Source organism: Cavia porcellus, unplaced genomic scaffold (assembly GCF_034190915.1).
Source record: "Cavia porcellus strain 051 isolate PalLab524CR breed Dunkin Hartley unplaced genomic scaffold, mCavPor4.1 scaffold_33, whole genome shotgun sequence".
Lineage (NCBI taxonomy): Eukaryota > Metazoa > Chordata > Mammalia > Rodentia > Caviidae > Cavia > Cavia porcellus.
The window spans coordinates 26,139,253-26,160,071 of NW_026947516.1; the positions used below are offsets into that span (position 1 = coordinate 26,139,253).

General features: G+C 39.6%; 1 protein-coding gene across 4 annotated transcripts in view; it reads left to right on the forward strand.

Moving 5' to 3' along the window:
* Pdk3 (pyruvate dehydrogenase kinase 3) overlaps nucleotides 1-20,819 on the forward strand; it is a 74,429-nt gene that overhangs the window by 9,995 nt on the left and 43,615 nt on the right. For 3 of the 4 annotated variants that reach the window (XM_063242979.1, XM_063242978.1, XM_063242977.1), the window contains exons 2-3: nucleotides 14,474-14,615; nucleotides 19,014-19,085. In XM_063242979.1, the coding sequence (XP_063099049.1) occupies nucleotides 14,474-14,615; nucleotides 19,014-19,085 (214 nt within the window). Of the gene's footprint in view, nucleotides 1-6,279; nucleotides 6,398-14,473; nucleotides 14,616-19,013; nucleotides 19,086-20,819 lie in introns of those variants that run through there. The other variant, XM_063242980.1, reaches the window with a different exon arrangement.

The following is a 20,819-nucleotide window of genomic DNA, read 5'->3' on the forward strand; positions in this document are numbered from 1 at the left end:
GCAATGGTTGCTCTTAATTTCCATTTGAGTGGTAAAGCTATTTCTCTGATATGCCTATTTGGAGTGTGACTTTGGGGTGCTAAGGTGTTTCCAGATAACCTTGTAGTTTAACTATAAGGTGCCTGCTTTTGAGTAGCATTACCACGTGAATGGCTTTGAGAGATTTTATAGCCTTAATTTATAAGGCTGTCAGCAGAGTACAAGTGTACCAGTTTCTCCACAGCTCTGCCAAAACGAGGTTTTATGATTTTAATTGTATAAAGTTAAAATAGGAACTAAATGTATTTTTCCCTGATTAGGTTTATGGTCTGCATTTGTGTTGTATGTTACATGCCCTTGACCATTTAGTAACTGAGCTTTCATTTGCATAAGTTTTTTGTGTATATTGATAAATTAATCAATGAACACACTGACTAGCACATTATCAAAAATATGCTGAGGGGACTGTTGGGTACCTGGTATTCCTAGGCTTTTCATGTTTTTTATATAAACCGGATTCCCAATTAGCATTGAAGTATCTCCACTTAGCCAGTTTGCTTTTATGGCAGGAAAGCTAGGTTACCTCCATATTTCCCTTTCTGGCAGAATTTGGTTTCATTATGACTCACAGTAGTTGTTTTTCCTATTTCTCAGCTAGAACCCCACTCCTGGTCATTGTCGCATTTAACTGTGATTGTAGCTTCTGCCACAGTGAATGGCACAAAATTATCATGAATAATTATATTTACATAGGTCAGTATCATATTCTCTCCAGTTGAATACTTTGGGTTCTCAGTCACATATTATTTCCCTAGGGGTCATCCTGGTAGTTGTGTTTCATTTTCTTTCTTAGAATTGATCCAGGATTCTACTTGAACATTTGAGTTGTACCAGTGTTACCTTCTCTTTTACTAGTGCATGAAGGTCAATATAAAATTCTCTCACTGTTGGGAATAACTTATCAACTCTAATATTAAAGTTAAAGATTTCTCCATGTGTTGTTACCCAGAAAACAACAGGTCTTTTTAAAATCTGTAACATATATATCTCTCCCTAACAACTGTTATCTTTTCATGGACCAAAGTATGCTTGGGCTTCTATTCAAACTTTTTTGGGATCTGTTCTAGTATAGTTCAATGCTTCCTTAAGGTTGGTAGCAGATATTTCTTAGTATTTGACTGTAGAGTTTATATAAATTGGGTTAATTTTTTCCCCTGGTTTTGCACTTGAACAGAAAACAGGTTGGTTATTGATACATTACTGTTACTGTACTTGTCATGTAATGTTCTCAAATGAACATTTTGGTTTTAACAAGCCCTTCTGGGAGGAACCGCCGTCCTCGGTGAGTCTCTGTTTCTCTAGAAACTGCACTTCCTGGGAGTGGTACTGCTTCTTTGGTTAGTGCTCTTTATACATTCTTTACAAATGATAGATGTCATCTCTGGCCTGGGTACTCAGGCTTCCTGCTGTTTTAACCTGAGTTTAGCTTCAGAGAAGCTGTTCCAGAAGAAAATTAAAATGAACTCTATTTAGCAACTGAAAAAGATCCAATAAATTCAACTGGAATTTACTTACCAACACTTAAGTATGCTATTTAGTTTTCATAACACTCAGATCCATTTTATAAATTAGGAAACTCCGTTTCTGAGGAGGTAAAAATCATACACAGAGTTGAGTAGATAGTAAAGCCAGGTTTCTGGTCAGGAGTGGTAGGGCACACATTGGGGAGGAGACGGGAGGATTGTTGCAAGTTCCAGGCCAGCCTGGGCTACTAAGTGAGTTTAAAGCCAGCTGAAACTAGGTAGTGAGATATTCTCATTTTCTCTCTCTCTCTCTCTCTCTCTCTCTCTCTCTCTCTCTCAAGAAAACAAAACAGAACAACAGGTTTCTGTCACCTCAACCCCTTGCCACCCCTTTATAGCTGAGACAGTATGGATTTGGTATGGTGCAGGAACAAGACAAAGTGAAAGAAAGAACCAACAAGGGCCTTATCACTCTTATAGGACAAGTGTCACCACATCCTGAAGGACTACAGCCACTTTCTTCATGAATTTATTCACTTTTTATCTTCTCCATTTAGGATAATCTGAAAAAGAAAGGGAAAAAGAGATTCTTACATAGACCCTAGGAGGTCATTGTGGCTGGTTTCCTAAAACTCAAATGTGAAAATAAAGAGTAAAAATACATAAGTAAATAAATAAATAGAAAAATTGTGGATGCTTTATAGCCTTTGATTTGTTTTCTCTCACTGAGTTGGATGCTGTTCTGTAGTTCTCAGTCTTGGCTCCTGGGGAGAATCATCTGGGGAGCTCCTGGGAACTGTACTGCCTAGCCCTGACATAAGGCACTGCCATCTCTGGGGTGGGGGATACCCTGGTATGAGCCAGAGTGTTGAATCAAAGGTTTTCCCCCAGCTTAAGAGCTGCCACCCACTTGAGGGAATTCAGTCTGTGAGATGCTAAAAGATAATACTTAATTCATTATGTCGTCCATCAGCATCAGTCGTATATTCTGGATTTGGAATGAAATGGAAACTGAGAAACATTGGAAAATTACTAAGGTTACTGCCCGTAAGAAACTCAAAGAGAAGCTAGGACAAATACATAAATTGATATAGAGTACACAAAATGTGTGAATTCTGTGATTTTACAGTATCTTTTCTGCTGTTCCTAGCTCTCAATGGTTTTTGAAATATGAGTAGTTGCTGGGAATGTGTAACATGTTAACCCAACTGTCCTTTATGCAGAGTGGTGTTGGAGGCTCTCTGGATTGAGCATACCCAGAGAAGAACAAATGGAAAAGTGCATTCTACTTTTCTTGATTTCTACATTCATTCCTTGACTTTGGATTTCTACTACTCCTCCCCAGAGTTGTGTCAGAATTTACACTGGTGAGCAAGGTTGGGGTAGGATAAACTGTGAAGTGTGTGGCACAAACCCAAATCTTATCCTTTTAAATTCATTCAGTGGGAGTTTGAGCTTAAAAACAATCTGTAACCTCCTCAGTTTTACATATGAGAAAGTAATGAAGGCTGTGATGCCCCAACTATCAGCTAAGTTGACATAACATCTTTGCCACCTCTTCCAAAGGAACCAGAAATTATTTTTTCCAGAAGTAAGTTTACATTTGTGTACCACTGTCTGACAGACAGTAATATTAGGCAGATTTAGCTGTAATTTTCACATCATCCATATGAAGTATATAGTTATATTTTTTGGAAAAAAGCTAAAGCATACTTAGATGATTTAAGTCTCTTACCTAAGCAACCTTAAGGGCAAAACCATAAGGTACAGTTATACTGAGCTTTTAAGCCTGTGCTCTTAGTTCAGCATAATATATCATTGTATCCAAGGCAATTCTTTATAGCAAATGTTGTCTCTATTAGTAATTTACTTTTAAATTTGTTCTGTTAATCAGGAAATGACGTAATCTAAAGCTTGTCTAGCTTTATCTTTTCAGAACTATAACATTGGTTTACTTACATTGAAACAATTCCAAAGACCATTCCTTTTAGTCTGCCTTCTTGTCTCTTTGATTTGTTTTCTCTCACTGAGTTGGATGCTGTCTCTGGGAATATGTGAAGCAGCACACACAGACTGATAGGAGCAGTGTGAAAGTAGGAAAATAGCTTCAGTACAATAGAAAGACAGCATTTAATCATAGGATTGTTGCATTAATGAGACTAAGAATTGCAGCACAGAGCATGGCACATGGTAGATGCTTAGCAGATATTGGTTATAAATTTATTATGTTAGTGACACAGCATTTCCCGGATGAATTGGCTTCCTGCTAACCTTCAGTGTGAATTTTCCTCAATTTTCTTGGCTGAAGGTCTCAGCTGTACAAGCCAATCATTTTCCAAGAAACTGCACTTTCACTGCATTTGTGCTGCAAGCATGACTAGCTTTGGATGTCCTTCATTCACTGAGATGATTGACTAAACATTTGGCCTCACTAAACTTCAAAGATGGTACATCGGGGGCTTTACTTAACTATTTTTGCTTCCATGACAACAAGGCATCCTGTAACTCACCACTTTACCTTTAGATATAACTCCTTAATCTTTTAGAATTAGATTGATGTGAGTGCGGGTGGCTTTGACTATGGAGCAATTGTTATTCATGTGCTCCAGCTGGCCACAGCGCTATGCAATCAGTTCTACACATATCCATGCCTCTTCTTTCTACTCTGTGTCCTGATACACCATATTGACCATTACTGTCACTGTATTATCACCTTCCTGCCTCTCTTTAGGTTCTTTTTCACTTAACTTTAAGGGTGTGAATACCCTTAACCAAATATATAGAATGAAGTTGATCTATAAGAGCCATTTGTTATTATCAGAAGATGTTATCTTAAACCCCTGAATCGTGTTTGTTGTGGCAAGTTTATACTTGAGATTACTGGGTGTTTTAATTTTCTTTCTTTTTTTTGGTCTTCTTGAGACAAGGTCTTGCTATGCAGTTCAGGTTGGCCTTGAGCTCACTTTGTAGCCCAGATTGCTCTTGAACTTGCAACAATCCTCCTGCCTAAGTCTCCTGAGTGTTGGGATTACGGGCATGCAGCACCATGCCTGGCTCAGTGCTTTAATTTTCAGTTGCAATCAGAAAATATTTATTGTACACATATAATGTTCCAGGTATTATGCTAACAGATCTTGAATTTCCTGAGGAATTCTGGGGCCCACAAGACATGGAACTCAGTGGCTAGGGCAGTGGCATAGTGGTTGCCTAAATAGAGGACACGACTTCTGGGCCTATGTGAAATGCATTCGCAACTTGCCTTGGTTTTATCTGGTATACAGAAAGGCAGTTTTCTCACTAGTCTGCTTTTGGAGCAAACAAATGGTGTTTTTTTCCCCTTGCAGTACTGGAGGCTAAACCCAGGTCTTCGCACTGAGCTATATCCACAACGCTTTTTTCATTATTTATTTTGACAAGATTTCACAGATTGCCTGTTGTAGGTTCAAACTTGCAGTCTTCCTGCCTCTGCCTCCCAGAACACTGGAATTATCCCAGCTACAGACAGCATTTCTAAAGAGAGATGATCAAGGGCCCAGTGAAGGCTATTTATTTTCCCTCAAGCCTGGTGGTAGGGGCACACACATGTAATCCCAGCACTCAGGAGGCTGGGATCACCTCCTGAGGCAGGAGGATCACTGTGAGTTCAAGGCCAGCCTGAATTACATAGTGAAGCTCTGACTCGAAAACAAAAACAAAATGACTATTTTTCCTCAGCACAGACATAAATAAGGGTATTCTTTTTTTTTGTATTTTTCTTTTTTATTGGTACTGGGGATCGAACTCACGACTGTCTGCTTGCAAGGCAGGCCCTTATGCCGCTGAGCTAAATCCCCAGCCCCAATAAGGGTATTCTTTAGAGGATTGCATAACTCTTGCCTACTTTAAGAACCCTGTCATGACTGCGTTGGGTCTCCATTCCTATCAGAAGAACAAAAACTGTTAGATGAAGGGTACCATAGGTGTCAGACCCCGACAGGAAGCTCTTCATTTAGTGTGTTTTACAGGAGATTTTTACACTTTCTTAGAATAGAATGGCTGTAGTAGGTCTTTTTCTTTTTTTAGAATAGAATAGCCATAGTTATAGGAAAAAAATGTTTAGACTTCTTTTCTTTAAAACCATTCTTCTAATAACTGCATGCTTCCTTATGTAAATATGCACTGTTGTAATTTATTTTATTATTCTCTTATTGTTGTATGTTTAGGTTGTTTTCAATGCCTCATCTCAACCCTTTTTTCAGGAAAATCCAGACCTTAAGAAAGGCTGCAAGAATAATACAGTGAACACCTATGTCTAGCTTCTACGTTTACCATTTAGTTTGCCATTTTTGGTTTCTCTCTCTTCTCCACCCATCCCTTTCCTTTCCCTTCCTTCATTTCTTACATACAAGCTTTTTTGCTGAACCTTTTCAGAGTAAGTTGCACACACATGTCTGTTTACCCCTGCATACTCCTGTATATATCCTAAGCATAGGAGAAATCTCCTAATAACTATGAAACAGAATTTACTCTTGATGTGTAATAAAATCAGATATTCATCCAGGTACAGTTGCATGTGCCAGTAGTCTCAGCTACTCAGGAGGCTGAAGCAGGAGGATTGCTTGAACCCAACAGTTTGAGGCCAGCTTGGGCAACATGATGAGACCTCATTTCAAAATGTTTTGAGTATTTTTATTTCCCTAATGGCTGCTGGCTCCTGTATCGGACAGCTCAGGCCTGGAACACATTGATAAGGCCCTTTTACTAAGAAGGCTGCTGATCAAGGTGCAGCAGAGTCCAGGAGAGACACCCATCTCATCTGCTTAGGCTAGTACAGTCCAGCTGAAGTGGGCCAGCTGTGTGACTGCTGAGGCTGGTTCACCAAAGGCCACACAGTGTCCACCTTTTACTGAATCCAGGTAAGGAGGCAAGTAGTCCAAAGCTGCCGTGCTACAAGGAAGTCCTTGGAGCAGCCACCTAAAGGTACTTGGGTAGACAGTCCTAGCTGTCAAGTAGTCTGGCCCATGCATCAGACTCATGAGTGAGGGAGTTTGGGGGGTGTTTCTAGCCCTAATGCCTGCTCACCCCCAAACTGAGTTTTCCCAACTGAGGCCCAGACAAGCTGACCCTTTTGTGTCTATCTACATTCCTAACTCATAGCACGATAAAACAGACATTCCCTGAAAGAAGTAAAGTATGGATATGTTATTGGGACATTCAACTTGATAGGGAATTTGATGTCTCTGAATGTCCCAGTCTTTGGCTATGAAGTTTTTGGCTCACTACCCTTAATAATAACCAGAACATGATCTGATCTATAATGGAGACAGTACCAAATTAGGCAGAATTCAAATCTGCTACCTATTTTTGGCCTCTTTCTTTAAATTTTTAATTGATGTGTAGTAATTATATATTTTTATGGGGTCCAGTGTGAAGTTTCGATAAATGCGTATGTGTTATAATGCTCAAATCAAGGCAACTAGTATTTCGATCACCTCAAATAGTTATCACTTCTGTGTGGTAAGAGCATTGAAAATCCCCTCTCCCAACTGTTTTGAAATACACACTAGAACAGCCAGCACCAGTTCCTCCATTATTTATTTGTTTGTTTGTTTGTTTAGTGCTAAAGGTTGAACCCAGGAAGTCACACATAGTAGGCAAGCATTCTACCATTGAGCTGTATCCTCAGCCCAGATTGTTCCACCTAACTGCAACTCTTTAGCTATCAACTGACCTCTTACCACCCCTTCCTTCTGTTCCCCTCTCTGGTGTCTATAACCACTGCTCTATTCTCTCTTCTATGAAGTCAACATTTTTAGATTCTACATACAAGTGAGCTCATACATTATTTGCCTTCCTGTGTCTGGCTTATTTCATTTAACCTAATGTCTTCCAGTTTCACCTACACTGTCAGTGACAGGATTTCTTTGTTTTTATGCCCAAAGAATATCTCATCATGTATACCATATTATTTTTTATCCATTCAATAGTTGATAGGTACTGACACTGTTTCCATTTCTTGACTATTGTAAATAGTGCTCCAGTAAACATAAGTGTGTAGAAGATTTTCAGTTATCTTTCTTTGGTATTGCTGGATCATATAGTAGTTCTACTTTTAATTTTTTTCATGGTACTAGGGATTGGATTGAGAGGTTTGCACATATGAGGCAAGCACTCTTCCATGGAGCTATACCCTCACACCTTGCTTTATTTTGAGAATGGCATCTTGTTAAATTGTCCACGCTGGTTTTGAATTTGCAATCCTCCTACCTCACCCTCTCAAGTAGCTGGGATTGTACATATTTGCTGCCCACTTAGCCTGCTTTTAATTTTTGAGGAACATCCAGCCTATTTTCAGTAAAGTCTGTGATTACTTCTTAAATTCAGGAGTAAGTTTTCCTAAACAAAGGAAATGGTTAAACTTCTCAGGAAGTAGAATACTGAGCATGCAGTAAAATAATCATTATGAGTTTGAATATTTTTTTGAAGTGATTCTTTTGAAGGACATTGATAATCATTTGATAGCTTTCCATTCACATTTCAAATTGTTCCCTTTGAAGGACTATTAAGTTAATCATTGTTTAGTCATGGTAAATCCAATAATTACTTAAGTTTCTAAAATTTAATGTTTTCAAAAGTTTGAAATCTTATACATAACTATTTTCTCAATTTTACCCATTTTAATGTGGCTCATGGAAAAGCACATTGCAAACTTAGTTGACAGTGTCAGCAAAAAGGAGCATTATCAAAATGAGCTGGGTCGTTCTATTGGTTTTTGGCATCTTCCTAGTAATTTTTCCATTTATTGCTCTCCTCTTCCACTCTTTCCCCTACTGCCACTCTCAAATTAGTTCCCACCAAGTGTTAAAACTGAGAGTTGTGGACAAAGATAGCCTTCAAGTAATTTAGAGAGAGGAAACTACATTGTAGGGGGCATTTTCTCTGTTGATGAAAGAGAACATAACAGCCCTCTGCTTTAATTATAGATACTTACTATTGGGTGACTTCATTGACTGAAGAAATAATTTTTTCTACCTCCTGTAAATTAATCAAGAAGGGGATTAAAGACTTATCAGAAATAGCTGGTTCTATGGAAACTAGGTATAAAAATCCTGTTCCATGAACTCTTGCTCTCAGGTGGCTAGCCAAATTCTGCTGCCCACCTCCTGGGTCATGATGGGGAGAGCTTCCTGCATTAAACCAAAAATCATTTGTATTTTGTGTCTACACATCCTATATCGTAATAAATATAGAGCTGTATGGAACTTTCCTAGACAAGGCAAATTAGTAGAACTTGTCCCCCATTTCCCACTGAAAGGGCAAAGTATAAAAAAAACAGGTGGGGTTGTAGCTGAGTGGTAAAGTAAATGCTTTGCTTTCAAGAGGCTCTGAGTTCAGTCCCCAGCAATAAAAACAAACATAAAACAGAAGAGAACTAAGGGATCATCAAGCTCGGAAGGAAACCTGAATACCCATGAACATATTTAAGTTAATGATACTTACATTCACTAAGTCAGAATTTTCCAAACCCCCTCAGTGGTTCCTTCTTTGTCACCTTCAGAACTGACTCTCAGGACAATTTTAATTGGTAAACTTTAAGAAGAGGAAGTATGTAGAGAAATACAAAATAAAACTAGAAAATCAAAATTAAGAAATGTGGAGAAGCCAAGGAAATGAGGGAAAAATGAAGTCAAATAATTGGAAAGAATGACTGGAAAATAGTCAGTATGCCAGAAGACTTAAAACCTTTTTGATTGGACATTCATTTTAAATCTAACAGGGCTTTTGGGAATAGGTTTATTACCAAAAATGAGGTTGTTAGAACCCTTTGATTTAAACTAAGTATTCAGCATTAATACCTGGGATTAAATACCTTCAATATATATGAAGAAAGCCACAGAAAGGTTACAAAAATTAGGCATTTCATATTTATTTTTAGGCTCATTAATTAACTAACCAAAAAAGACTTATCCTCCTGTTTAAGCTGACGTATAATTAAGATATCTAAGTACAAAGAATTTGTCCATAAAACCAAATTAGAATCTAGGAGGTAAAACCAGAGGTTTTTCAGCTACTCTTTTTTTTTTTTAAAAAAATACAAATTTCTGAAAGCATTATCTATTCTTCCAAGAAAGTATTGAGAAGCTACCATAGGTGAGGCACTATAATAGGTGTTTGGGGGGATATAAAGGCAGATAGCATTTAAAGTTTATTTCTGCCCGTTTATAACAGGCCGATAACCCAAGGACACTAGAGTAAATCCCGCTCATTTCTAAACCAGTTTCCTGAAATTGCTTTTCTAAGCCTAGTTAGTGGTTGTGTTTTCCAGAGAGTGCAGAGTTCAACATTATCAACATTAAGGACTTTTATTTTCAAACAATGAATAGCAGGGACACTGAGCACACTTTCATCTCTTCTCAATCATGTGGGATCTTCAGATGAGCCTAGGGGGCTGCACCAACCCATGATGCGGTCATGCTCTGAGAGCTATTCAAGAATCAGACTTTTGGATCTTTTATCCATGGTCTGACTATTCTGCTTGATCATGTCTTGCATCACTAGTGACTGCTGATTTAATAAGCCCCATTTAGCAATGAATGTATTAATCAATGTTCAGTGTTCACATTTTAACCCTCACCAAACCTCTGTGAGGATGGTGCTGTTCTGTCTTTTCAGCGGGTCCAGTGAGATTTAGAGGTGTAAACAAACTTGTCTGAGCACAGGAAGCTTGTGAATGCTTAAGATTCAAACCCATGTCTAACTACAGCACCTGACACTGTCATTACTGTGCTGTGAGACCAGTCCATTGGTTGATATCTGAAGCTTAAAACATCCTAAAAATTGAATTTCTTTTTCATACATTTGGTGCCCAAACTCATTTGTGGCAGAACTTTGACCTGAACTGATTTGAGATAATAGTCTTTATGTTACTTAGTATAAATGTTTATATATTTAACTGCACCAATATTGTATTGTATCTGTGTAATATTTCATATTATGGGCTGGGATATAGCACAGCAGCATAAGCACCTGCCTGGCAAGTGCGAGGTTGTGAGTTTGATCCCTGGTACCAAAAAGAATCTTTTTTGTATTATGAAAACATGGTATATACTCCTTTTTACCTTCCTAAAGTATGCAAACCTTTTAATTCTGAAACCATCTAACCCATGGTTTTCAGAGAAGAGATACTGACTTACCAGCTTGTTCTTAATGCTCTCAGCCTTTGTCTTTGTGCTTCTCATCTGTTGCTCTGAATCAGCTGTGGGCTGGAAAATTCAAGCCTGTAAATTTTCAATACCTGAAGGGACTCATGCAATTTTTTAGCATCATGAGTTCATATCGATAGTCCCAGTTCCAATTCTACACTACAGAGTTCTTATACTTCTCTATTGCAGAACTTTCTTCTGTTTCAGAAGAAGTCATTTGGGATCCTTAATAAAGATGGTGAGGTAAACTTTAAATATATATGAGTACTGCAGTGGAGTTTTGCAGTAGGGGAGAGAAGTCAGGCTGAACTTTGCATGTGGCAGGGACAAGGTAAGATTTGTAACTAAGGAGCAGAGTGCGGGGGTCACTGGGTGGGCAGTTACAAAGAGAAGTCAAGGCTGGGGTGATTCCTGCTAGAACAATTCAACTAGATTCTTACTGAAGGCAGGTCAGGGTGATCAGATTGCCAGGGCAGGGGGCAAGGAATTTGATCAGATATCAAGGGTGATCCAGTACCAAGAATAAGGAATATTCGCAAGATTCTTGGAAAAACTGACCTAAGCAAGCAAACACAGAGTCCAAGGTCAGGGCCTACTCAAACATAGGACTTAGAGGCACTTGACTCAAATTTAGTCAAAGAAAGGACTCTGTCATTCCATTCCTTTCTATTTAACCTGGATGCAAAACTTTTCTCTTGGCATGTAACAATCTAGATTTATATTTAACTTAAATAAATAGGTCCTTCTTTATATAATGATACTCACTATGACAAATATCAGCATTTTAGTCTGTTTAAAACTAAAAATATTTATATAGAACTTTAAAGAATAATATAACTTGACTTAACCAAAATTATATATAGAGAGTAAATATTGGATGGTCATTTTTGGGGCATTACACCCCTTCCTTCCTTACTTGGAATGGGTATCTGAGGATTAAAGTACTCATCATAGTCAAAGTGATGAGGAAAAGTGAAAGAATTATGAATTAAAGATTAATCTACTGAAAGTCATCACTGTACTCCCTTAAAATGAAGGAAATGAAGGATGGATTAAGACTAATGTTTTATTCTAAGTTTTTTAAAAGTGGAGAAATGGTTCAGGGTTAGTGGGAAAAAGATTCTGCAGATGACTTCGAAAGTGGGGTTGTGTATTTCAAGTCTTATTTGGTGGAGCAAGAAAAGGAAGAAACTGATTGAATTGTTAGAAAGTTGGGCTTCTGAATCTCTCATTTTCTGCCTTTATTATATAGGGAAGAATGAAAGTTTGGAGGAGAAAAGTGTTGGATGAATTTTATTGATGCTGCCCATCCCAGAACAACTTCCAAGGAGCTTGGGGCTTCAGGAGGGCCTAGCCAGTACAAGGGGGTATCACAGAGACCAGAAGGACTAGTGTTTATCCACCACTTGCTCCATGTCTTGCTTTGAACATGTTAACACATTTAATCAGTTTGAGCCCCACAAAACAGATTAAGGTGGCTGAGATTCAGAGGAGTGAAGAAGCTTGCCAAAGATTTCACGAACCCAAATTAGAGAAATTGTGGCTGAAGGCTATTTCTGTCTCCAAAGTTCATCTCTTTTTATCATGTCCTCCACCCTCTAGCCATTATCCGTTTTTCAGAGAGTTGAGGGAGAGATGCAAGACCAGTCATAGAACTATTCTGGTCACGTGACAACAGGACAAGAGGCCTAGGTTTCTTTCTTCAGTTCTCTTTCTTGTTGTGTCCTTTCTCTTGTGTCCTGTTGGCGTAAATTTTATGCACAACCAGCTCAGAGCAATCCCTAGAAGAACCTCTGACCTTTTATTTTTGAGATAAACAAAAACATAAAAATTGAGCATCATGTGGTATTTTGATGCACATATATGTTGTCTAATATATGAATCAGGGCACATGTCATCATCTTCTCATCATTTCTTTATGGTGAAAACATTCAAAGTCCTTTCACCTTTTTCAAAAAAGCTGATATGGTACAAATGTGCCCCGGTGGTGTAGTGGTTAGGATTCTGTGCTCTCAAATATGTAGCGCATTGCCGTTACATTCAGCAAGGAAAACAATTACATGGAGGACACATGATTTATATTATTATTTTATGATAGTCATCCAGAGTCAAATTCCAAGAAAGTGCCGGAAATCTTTCCACACACTAATAATCTAGAAAATCCAGGTGAAGGCCTGGATCCCATGGCAATAACCTGCATGAGTCCAGCTGAAAACCTAGAGCCCATGACAGTGGCTCCCCATGAGTCCAACTGGAAACTTAGAGCCTACAACAATGACTCATGTAAGTCTGTTTCATGGATCTGTGCTGGGAAGGTCCAAAGGTTAGCTGTGGAAGCTAGAAAGTCTATGCCAGCGAGGTGAAGGATCTGTGCCAGTAGTTGAGTGTTCTGCACTGGAGCTAAGAAGGGATGCTTAAAGTAAGAACCAGGGCTCCCTCAAAAAGTACCACAGCCGTCCTTAGCAATGATGAGGGCCTGAGCTCTTCTAACAATGAGAATAGCCAAGTTCGTATCAGGAAGCCAGCATGACAAGCTTCTCTTGGAGACTGAAAAGCATACATCTTCCCCTCTGGGGCCAGGAAATGATGCTCAAAGTACGGACCAAAGCTCCCCTAAAGTGAAGTGCAACCATTCACAGCAACAACAAAGTCCCAAGCTCCTCTGATGATAACAGCAAAGTTCGTATCTGGGAAGCCAGTGTGACAGGCTCCTCTGGAAGAACCAGCAGCTCTAGGAGAACCAACAGCTCCAAACAACAACAATTAGGAAAACCCACAATGCTTCTTTTTCCTTTCCAGGTCTCCTTTTTATGCTGGCAACAGTCCTCAGATGAGCCATCCACGCTCAGCACCATGCTGATTCAGTTCATCTAGTATTACCATTTGACCACTGGTTATTGATCCACTACAGTTGCCATTGGCTGTGGTCACTCTTCCATGCAGTAGCACAGAAGAACTACTTTCTCCTATCCAAATGTAACTTAGAGCCCATTGATCCACCTCACCCTGTTGCCTCCTCCTCCTGCTGTCTCCCATCTGTGGTAGTCACCATTTTACTCTCAACTTCTGTGAGATCACTTTTTTTTTAAAGATTTTATGTGTGAGTGAAATCATATAGGGCTTTCTTTTTGTGCCTGATATGTTTCACTTTCTCATCAGCACTGTCGTCCCCTTACAGATATGCCACAATAGATCACTCCACCTGTTAAGGTATCATGGGCTGGTTTCTTTGGAATCAGTGAACCCTGCAGCTCAGTCAGAGTCCCTCATCTGAAGCCACACAGCCTCCCAACTCTGTGGCTATGTCCCACAGTGGCAGAGTTATGGTTTCTGAAGAAATAGAGTTGAAGAAAATCTTAAGAAACACACAGTAGGCGAATGTTTGTGGAATGAATGGATCGGCTGCCTCCCGGAGCTCCCTGAAAACAGCAGTGAATTTATATGGGCTACTACTTTTGTACTTGGCAGTTTTCCTACAGTGTTTATTTGAAAACAAATTCAGATTGTCTCCCAGGTCACTGTTATACTGCCACTGGTAACACCAGGAGTATATTTGTGTTAAGCAAAAAATGCTTTCAAGATTGCCTCTTGGGATAAATGCTCTTTTTCTTTTATAATTAAGTTATATTCTGAAACTTGCTATTAGAGAGGATAAAAATTTAACTAGAGACCACAGGATTATTTAATTTCCTCTTCCCAACCAGTTAATAGCTGTGTTACCATGAAAGCACTTTTATTTCTCTACTTGTTAGATTTGAAAATCATGGAACATTTTTCATCTCTTAATAGGGAGAGATAATGCATGTGAGAAAACGTCATACATGTTTCTACGAAAGGAGCTGCCCGTGCGACTGGCTAACACAATGAGAGAAGTCAATCTTCTGCCTGATAATTTACTGAACCGACCTTCGGTGGGGTTGGTTCAGAGTTGGTAAGTAAAGTGGCTTGAACTGACTCTTCCCACAATGCTCTGAACATTTGGCCTTGGAACCATTCTCCACACAAGTGCACACACATGCTACCCGCCTGGGAATGAGTCACTGGGGACAGCTGGGTTTTCCATGCCATTAACAGGTTTTTTTAAAAGCTTACTTTAAAAAATATTTCTAAATCATAATAGACACTGTGTTGACTTCAGATTTTATGTTTGTGGTTGTAGAGATGATTATCAAGTGTCAGCCTTACTCCTTTTGTTTTCCTTTTAAAGAAGGTCCTTAAAGATAGTATCTTTCATAGAAAACAAGCAAGTCATTTGAAGGGGAACCTCAGATTAGAAAAATATCAGCTCCTTGCTGTGCTTCACCTATCTTACAAAAAGTGAAACACCTTAACAGAGTCTGACTTAAAGGTAAACCCATTGTAGCAGGTGCAGGTAATTGAGGAAGTTGAATTTTTGATGAAATACTCCACTAGGTAAGCAGCGGAAGATCAGTAAACACTAGGATGTATGAGCAGGTGAAGTATTTTTAGAAAGGTATTTGCATATATTTGAGAACCAGTTGCACATTTTCTCCATATTATAGTAGCAAAGTTGAAGTCCTTGGAGAAATCTGGACCAGTTGAGGAGGCCAGACCCAGTGCTGCAGGAACACAACGGAGGGGCAAAAGGTGCTGGTTGTGGTCTTGCACTGGCCCTTGGGGGGTGGGTATAATTGACTGTATGCATCACAGGGGCAGCATCTTGGGAGCAGGGCACACTGTGGACAAATATAAGGAAGATAGGGGCTGGGGATTTAGCTCAGCGGCATAAGTGCCTGCCTTGCAAGCAGGCAGTTGTGAGTTCGATCCCCGGTACCGATAAAAAGGAAAAAGACATATATATATATATATATATATATATATATATATATATATGGAAGATAAAATTGCTAATCAGCTTGCATTAAAAGGATTTGTGGAGGCCAAGTTACTGAAAGAGTGTGGATGACCCTTCCTCAATAATGTCGCAGTTTCTCAGGGACAATGGATCATCTGAGAAGCACTACATTAGATAGTCTTAGAGGTGCAATATCCAGTGTCTCTCCTAGAAAAGTAGCAAAGACTCTGTGCCTGCATTCTGAGGTCCCTACACCTTACAGGGCAGGAAAGGTCCGAGAGACAGTGGCATCATAGTCAGCTACATTTTGCTCTGAATTCCTAGCTTGTTTGACAAGAGGCAACAAGTACTTGTTTGCTTGAAACACCTTTTTCTTTTAGATTTTAAAGCTTTCTTCCATAAACTGGCCTTTTCTCATTTGTTCTTTTTAAATTAGTGCATATTAACTATACAGACTGTTGGGTTTCACTGTGGCTTTGATATACATGCATATAGCCTACTTGATTGTATCCATCCTCCCATTCGTCTCCTTTCCCCTCCCCATTACCCCATCTCCTTACTCTGCATGAGACTTCTTTATTGCTTCAGGGCCATTAGACATTTTCCAGCAGAAACTATAAATGACTGCTAAGTACCACTGTGGTAAGGATTCTAGATGGGCATGATCAAGTCTCCTGACCTGGTGATGGCAATTTCTGTTGTTCCTGTAGTAGCTACTTCAGGAGCTTCAAAATAAATTGCTGGCTCTGCAGTGTTTTCCAACACCATCCACTAGTCTTCTGATTTTCTAGACACCAACTGGGCATTTAGCAGCTTAATTCAATCCTGATACTACTACCTGAAGTTAGCACAGGCCTATAGCTTAAGGCCCCAGTCTCTCAAGACCGACTCCCATTCAGGTGGCAACCACCAAGTCCTGAGCCATCTATGCTTTTGGCTGAATGTGTAAACTGAGTTTCCACAATCCTCTGGTCAGGCTTCATAATTTTCTAGAACTCAGGAAAGTACTTTGCTTGTCTATAGGTTTATGGTAAAAGATGCAACTCAGGAATAGCCAAATGGCAGAAGTGCATAGGGTATGGGTGATGTGTGTAGTTTTGTTCCCTCTCCCAATGCGGCACCTTCTATGACCTAGAAGCTTTCAGAATCACCTTATTTTAAGGTTTTTGTAAAGCATAATCTCCAGACTCCTCTCTCCCAGATGTTGAAAATGGGGTTGAAAGTTGCAGCCCTCTAATCACTTTGTCTCTCTGGTGACCAGCCCCATCCTGAGCCTATCTAGGGGCCCATCCTAGATCACCTCAGTCATAGGGTATTTTTCTTGCTGTCTTGATTTTCAGGCTGGACTCTCAGAGTGGTTTTGGGCTTCTCTCCATTTTTGCCTTTGTTCTTTATACGACTGGCCCTTTTGGGGAGGAGAGGAGGCCTTGCTTGCATATGGCAGTACAGAGGGCATTTCTGGGACTGGCCGACTTGACCTCTCAGGGTATTTTGACCTGACGACTTTAACAGTACCTAGCCCAGAAACTTTTTCTTGAGACAGGGTCTTGTTGTGTAGTTCAGGCAGGACTTGAACTCACTATGTAGCCGAGGCCAGCCTCAAACTTGTGACAATCCTCCTGTCTCAGCCTCCCGAGTGCTGGGAGTATGGGCATATGCCTCCATGCCCAGAAGTGCCTAGAAACTTTTAAAAAAACTATACCAGAGTATGACTGTATGAAATGCATTGTCCCAAAGCTCTTATGAGTCGATGAATCAAGTCATTGCTGTTTAGGGATTTCTGTGTGTAATGGTCATTTTAAGTCACGTAAATGTCCTCATTCTCTGTAATAGGATTAGTGGTGATTAGTTGTTGGAAATGGTTAGAATAAAGGCATAATTCTTTCAGAATATGCTAAGCTCCAAAATGGAAACCACACACTTCTAATTGGAATATCTGAGGCTGCACTGGATCTAGCGGAGTCCGACTGGATGTAGTTGATACTCTGTGTTCTCCAGATCTTAATGTTGTAAGCATTTTTTTCTTGTACAGGTTTTTATTGAGATGTAGAGAAATTCTTAATCCAGAAGCTGTTTGAGGACCTAAAATACCTTCCTCCATTTTGTATCAATGAAATTAATTTCAGTCTGAGACAGCACCTTCTTTATTGTTTTCAGTGTCATTTGTGTGCTTCTTGAAATTTATATGTACATATTTTGATAGTCAAACCATAAACTTGGAATATCAGTTAAGATATATTTGTAGAGCACCTCCCCTCCCTGGTAAGTGGTGGTGATCTGGCCGACTGCAGCCCTTCCAGGGGGAGAGCTAGCAGTGTCTCCTGAGATCCACGCCATGTTGGAACTTAGGACTCTGGGAAGCCAAGCAAGTACCTTCCCTCCCTGGTAAGCGGTGGTTGGTCTGGCCGACTGCAGCCCTTCCAGGGGGAGAACCAGCAGCAGGCAGCAGCTCCTGAGGTCCGCGCCATGTTGGAACTGAGGATGCTGTGAAAACAAATGACCATCCTACCTCCCTGCTAAGCAATAGTGAACCTACTGCTACATGGCCTAGAGTCAAATATCCCACTTCCCCTATCCTCCTCCTCCTCCCCCCCTCCCGCCCATTAGCGAATGGGAACCAGAAATCTGAGCATCTCTTGGGAGGTTGACCATAGCAAATAAGGGGGATTTCCTTCTATCATTTCTTTGAAGGCAAATATTTTTATTACTGTTTTGCTCTTTTCTGATTAATGATACTGCTGTATTCAATATTCTGTTTTGATAAGTTCTATTGTGTTCTATATTTCATCTCATTTTGATATATGTTATTGAAAGAACAACTATTATAAAGATAACAAAATATACTGTGATACCTATTACTGTTATCCCGGTAACCTGCTGTGAAGTTCTGTACCAATTTCACTGTACGATCTTAGTTGGCTTTATTTTGACTTGTTCTGTTGTATACTTTCAAAATAAAATTTTAAAAAAAGATATATTTGTAATGGCAGCAGAGGCAGCTAAACCTGGCTTTTGCAACTACAAGGTTCAGCTGTAGGGATGAGCTTTTGGTGTTGGTTTGAATCAAAGATTCATGAGGTTATCAAAGCCCTGCTTTTGATGGTGTTGGCTTCATTTTCTGGCTTAATTACCTCTTGGTGGCAGAACAGCTGCAGCAGTTCTGTACATCACATCTGCACAGAATACTGTGCAAAAGCAGAGCAAGGAGATTTCTTTTCCAGAGGCCTCCAGCAAGTCTCTCCTTTAACTAGCCTGGATTGAGGTATATGCCAATCCCTGAGCCAATCCCTGTTTCAGAGAAATAGTGATAGGCTTAGACCTGGACTAATTAATAATTTATGACAAGAGAAAAACAGGGCTGTCATGTGCCATGGAGGCAACAGCTCCTCCTGAAGCACTGACTTACGTGTTGGGATGAGATGAAATCTGAGGGAAAATTTGGCATACTCATGGGAAGAGGAGAAAGAGAAATGGATGCTGGGTAGGCAACTAACAGTAACTCTTATTTTTTAGGTATATGCAAAGTTTTCTTGAACTTTTAGAATATGAAAATAAGAATGCTGAGGACCCAAAAGTCTTGGATAAGTAAGTATGCGACCACTTACCTAAACATAAAAATAACTAGGGGAAAAAAACGGTTTTGGTAAATGAAACTCATATCATTAAGGAAATATAATTTGGACAAAAGCATTGCTTTCCTTAGCAAATGAGTCAACATTGCAGTTTTAAATTTTTTGAGTTAAGAATTTAACATAGCACACAAGAAATCATGCTACTTGAAATTGCTGTTTCATGACCGAGTTCTTAATACATTTAGTCAAGGTGAACTGGGTACTAACTCTTAACATTGTAGTAAATGTTCCATCTAGTGGTAGGTTTAAGAATGCAGTGGCCTCCACGTATGCAGGAGTTATCTATTCAGTCTTTTGCAATTTAAAAATTTTTTTCAATGTGATATTACACTTGAGCACAGAAAAACTGTAATGCTTTTATTTTGGTGAAGCATAAAAGAATGTGCTTTTAATATAACAACCTGAATTCTGTTGCTGCCATTATGCACAAAGACTGCTAAGTTCTCAAGCTGATGGAAAGTATTTGTTTTTCATTTTTAACTTAGCTAAGAAGCACTAACCCTAGCTGTGTGGGTTTTTTCTCTAAGAAAAATTGTTGCATTCACATTAATTTCTTCCCATTTCATATAGAGATGAGCCAATACACATAGCAGGCCTGTTATGCTAAGAAATTTCTGAGTGTAAACCTAATCCATATAGCTAAGGAACAGACACCAGGCAGATAGGTTTTCCTTAAAAAGATCTAGGAAACAGCGCATTGTACAGGCAACCTTGGGTAGTATTTAACCCAGACCTCTGAATTCACAGATAAGGAAACTGAATTCCGAGTTGTGAAATGACCTGCCTAAGATTGTGACCATTCTGAACAGTTGGAGGACATAGCAGACCCAGTTCCTTTTCCCTGGACGTTGGGTTCTTTACCACATACTGTACCGGCATAACTCCTGGTTTGACTCACGAGTACTTAGCCAAGTTCATAAATTAAGATGCAAAGGGGAAAAGGTCCTGATCTGCTTTATACTTTGCTAAGTGTTTTGTCTAACAAGTCTGTGAAGTGTAGAAGGAGCAAGCATTCAATTAGAGCCCCAAATGCAGTAGTTTCCTTGATACAAACCAGTGCTGTTGTTAACAGTGTCAATATCAAATGAATTGAATGTAGAAGCTTTGTTTTCTCAAAAGTTATTAGGTGGTGACATTTTGTTTGGCTGAAATCCTCCAAATGAGGGCTGGCCTCCCTAACTTTAAATTTGAGGATATAGATTTGTAGAAGTACATGATACTAAGTTTCTACACATTTTTCTGGAATCCTGTCTTGATTTCTGGAGCAGATTATCCTTGGATGTAATTTATGAACATAATCCTGCTTTATAAGTAGCCAGCCTGAATCCAGTGTGTGCTAGGTCTTCGTGATCGTGGCTGTTAGTCGGGAAGTTCCGTAACACCCAATTTACCAGCCTGCTTAGGAGCTGTGGGAGTTGAAAAACCTGCTGCTCTTGGTGGGGTGGAGAATGTAGGGTTAGTGAGTTTCATGGTGGTGGCCTCTTCTGTTTAGTGAGAGGTTATATGACATTGCCAGTCAGGGACTCATCTTAGTGAAGTGAAAGTAGCGGAGAGGACAAGTGTGATCACAGTGGTAGAGTTCAGAAGGGCCTGGGAGACTGGGAAAGTTTTGTGGAACTGAACCACTAAGGAAAGCGTCCTCCCTTCAGATAAATTAAGAGACTTCTCTACTACAGTGGGTCGTTTT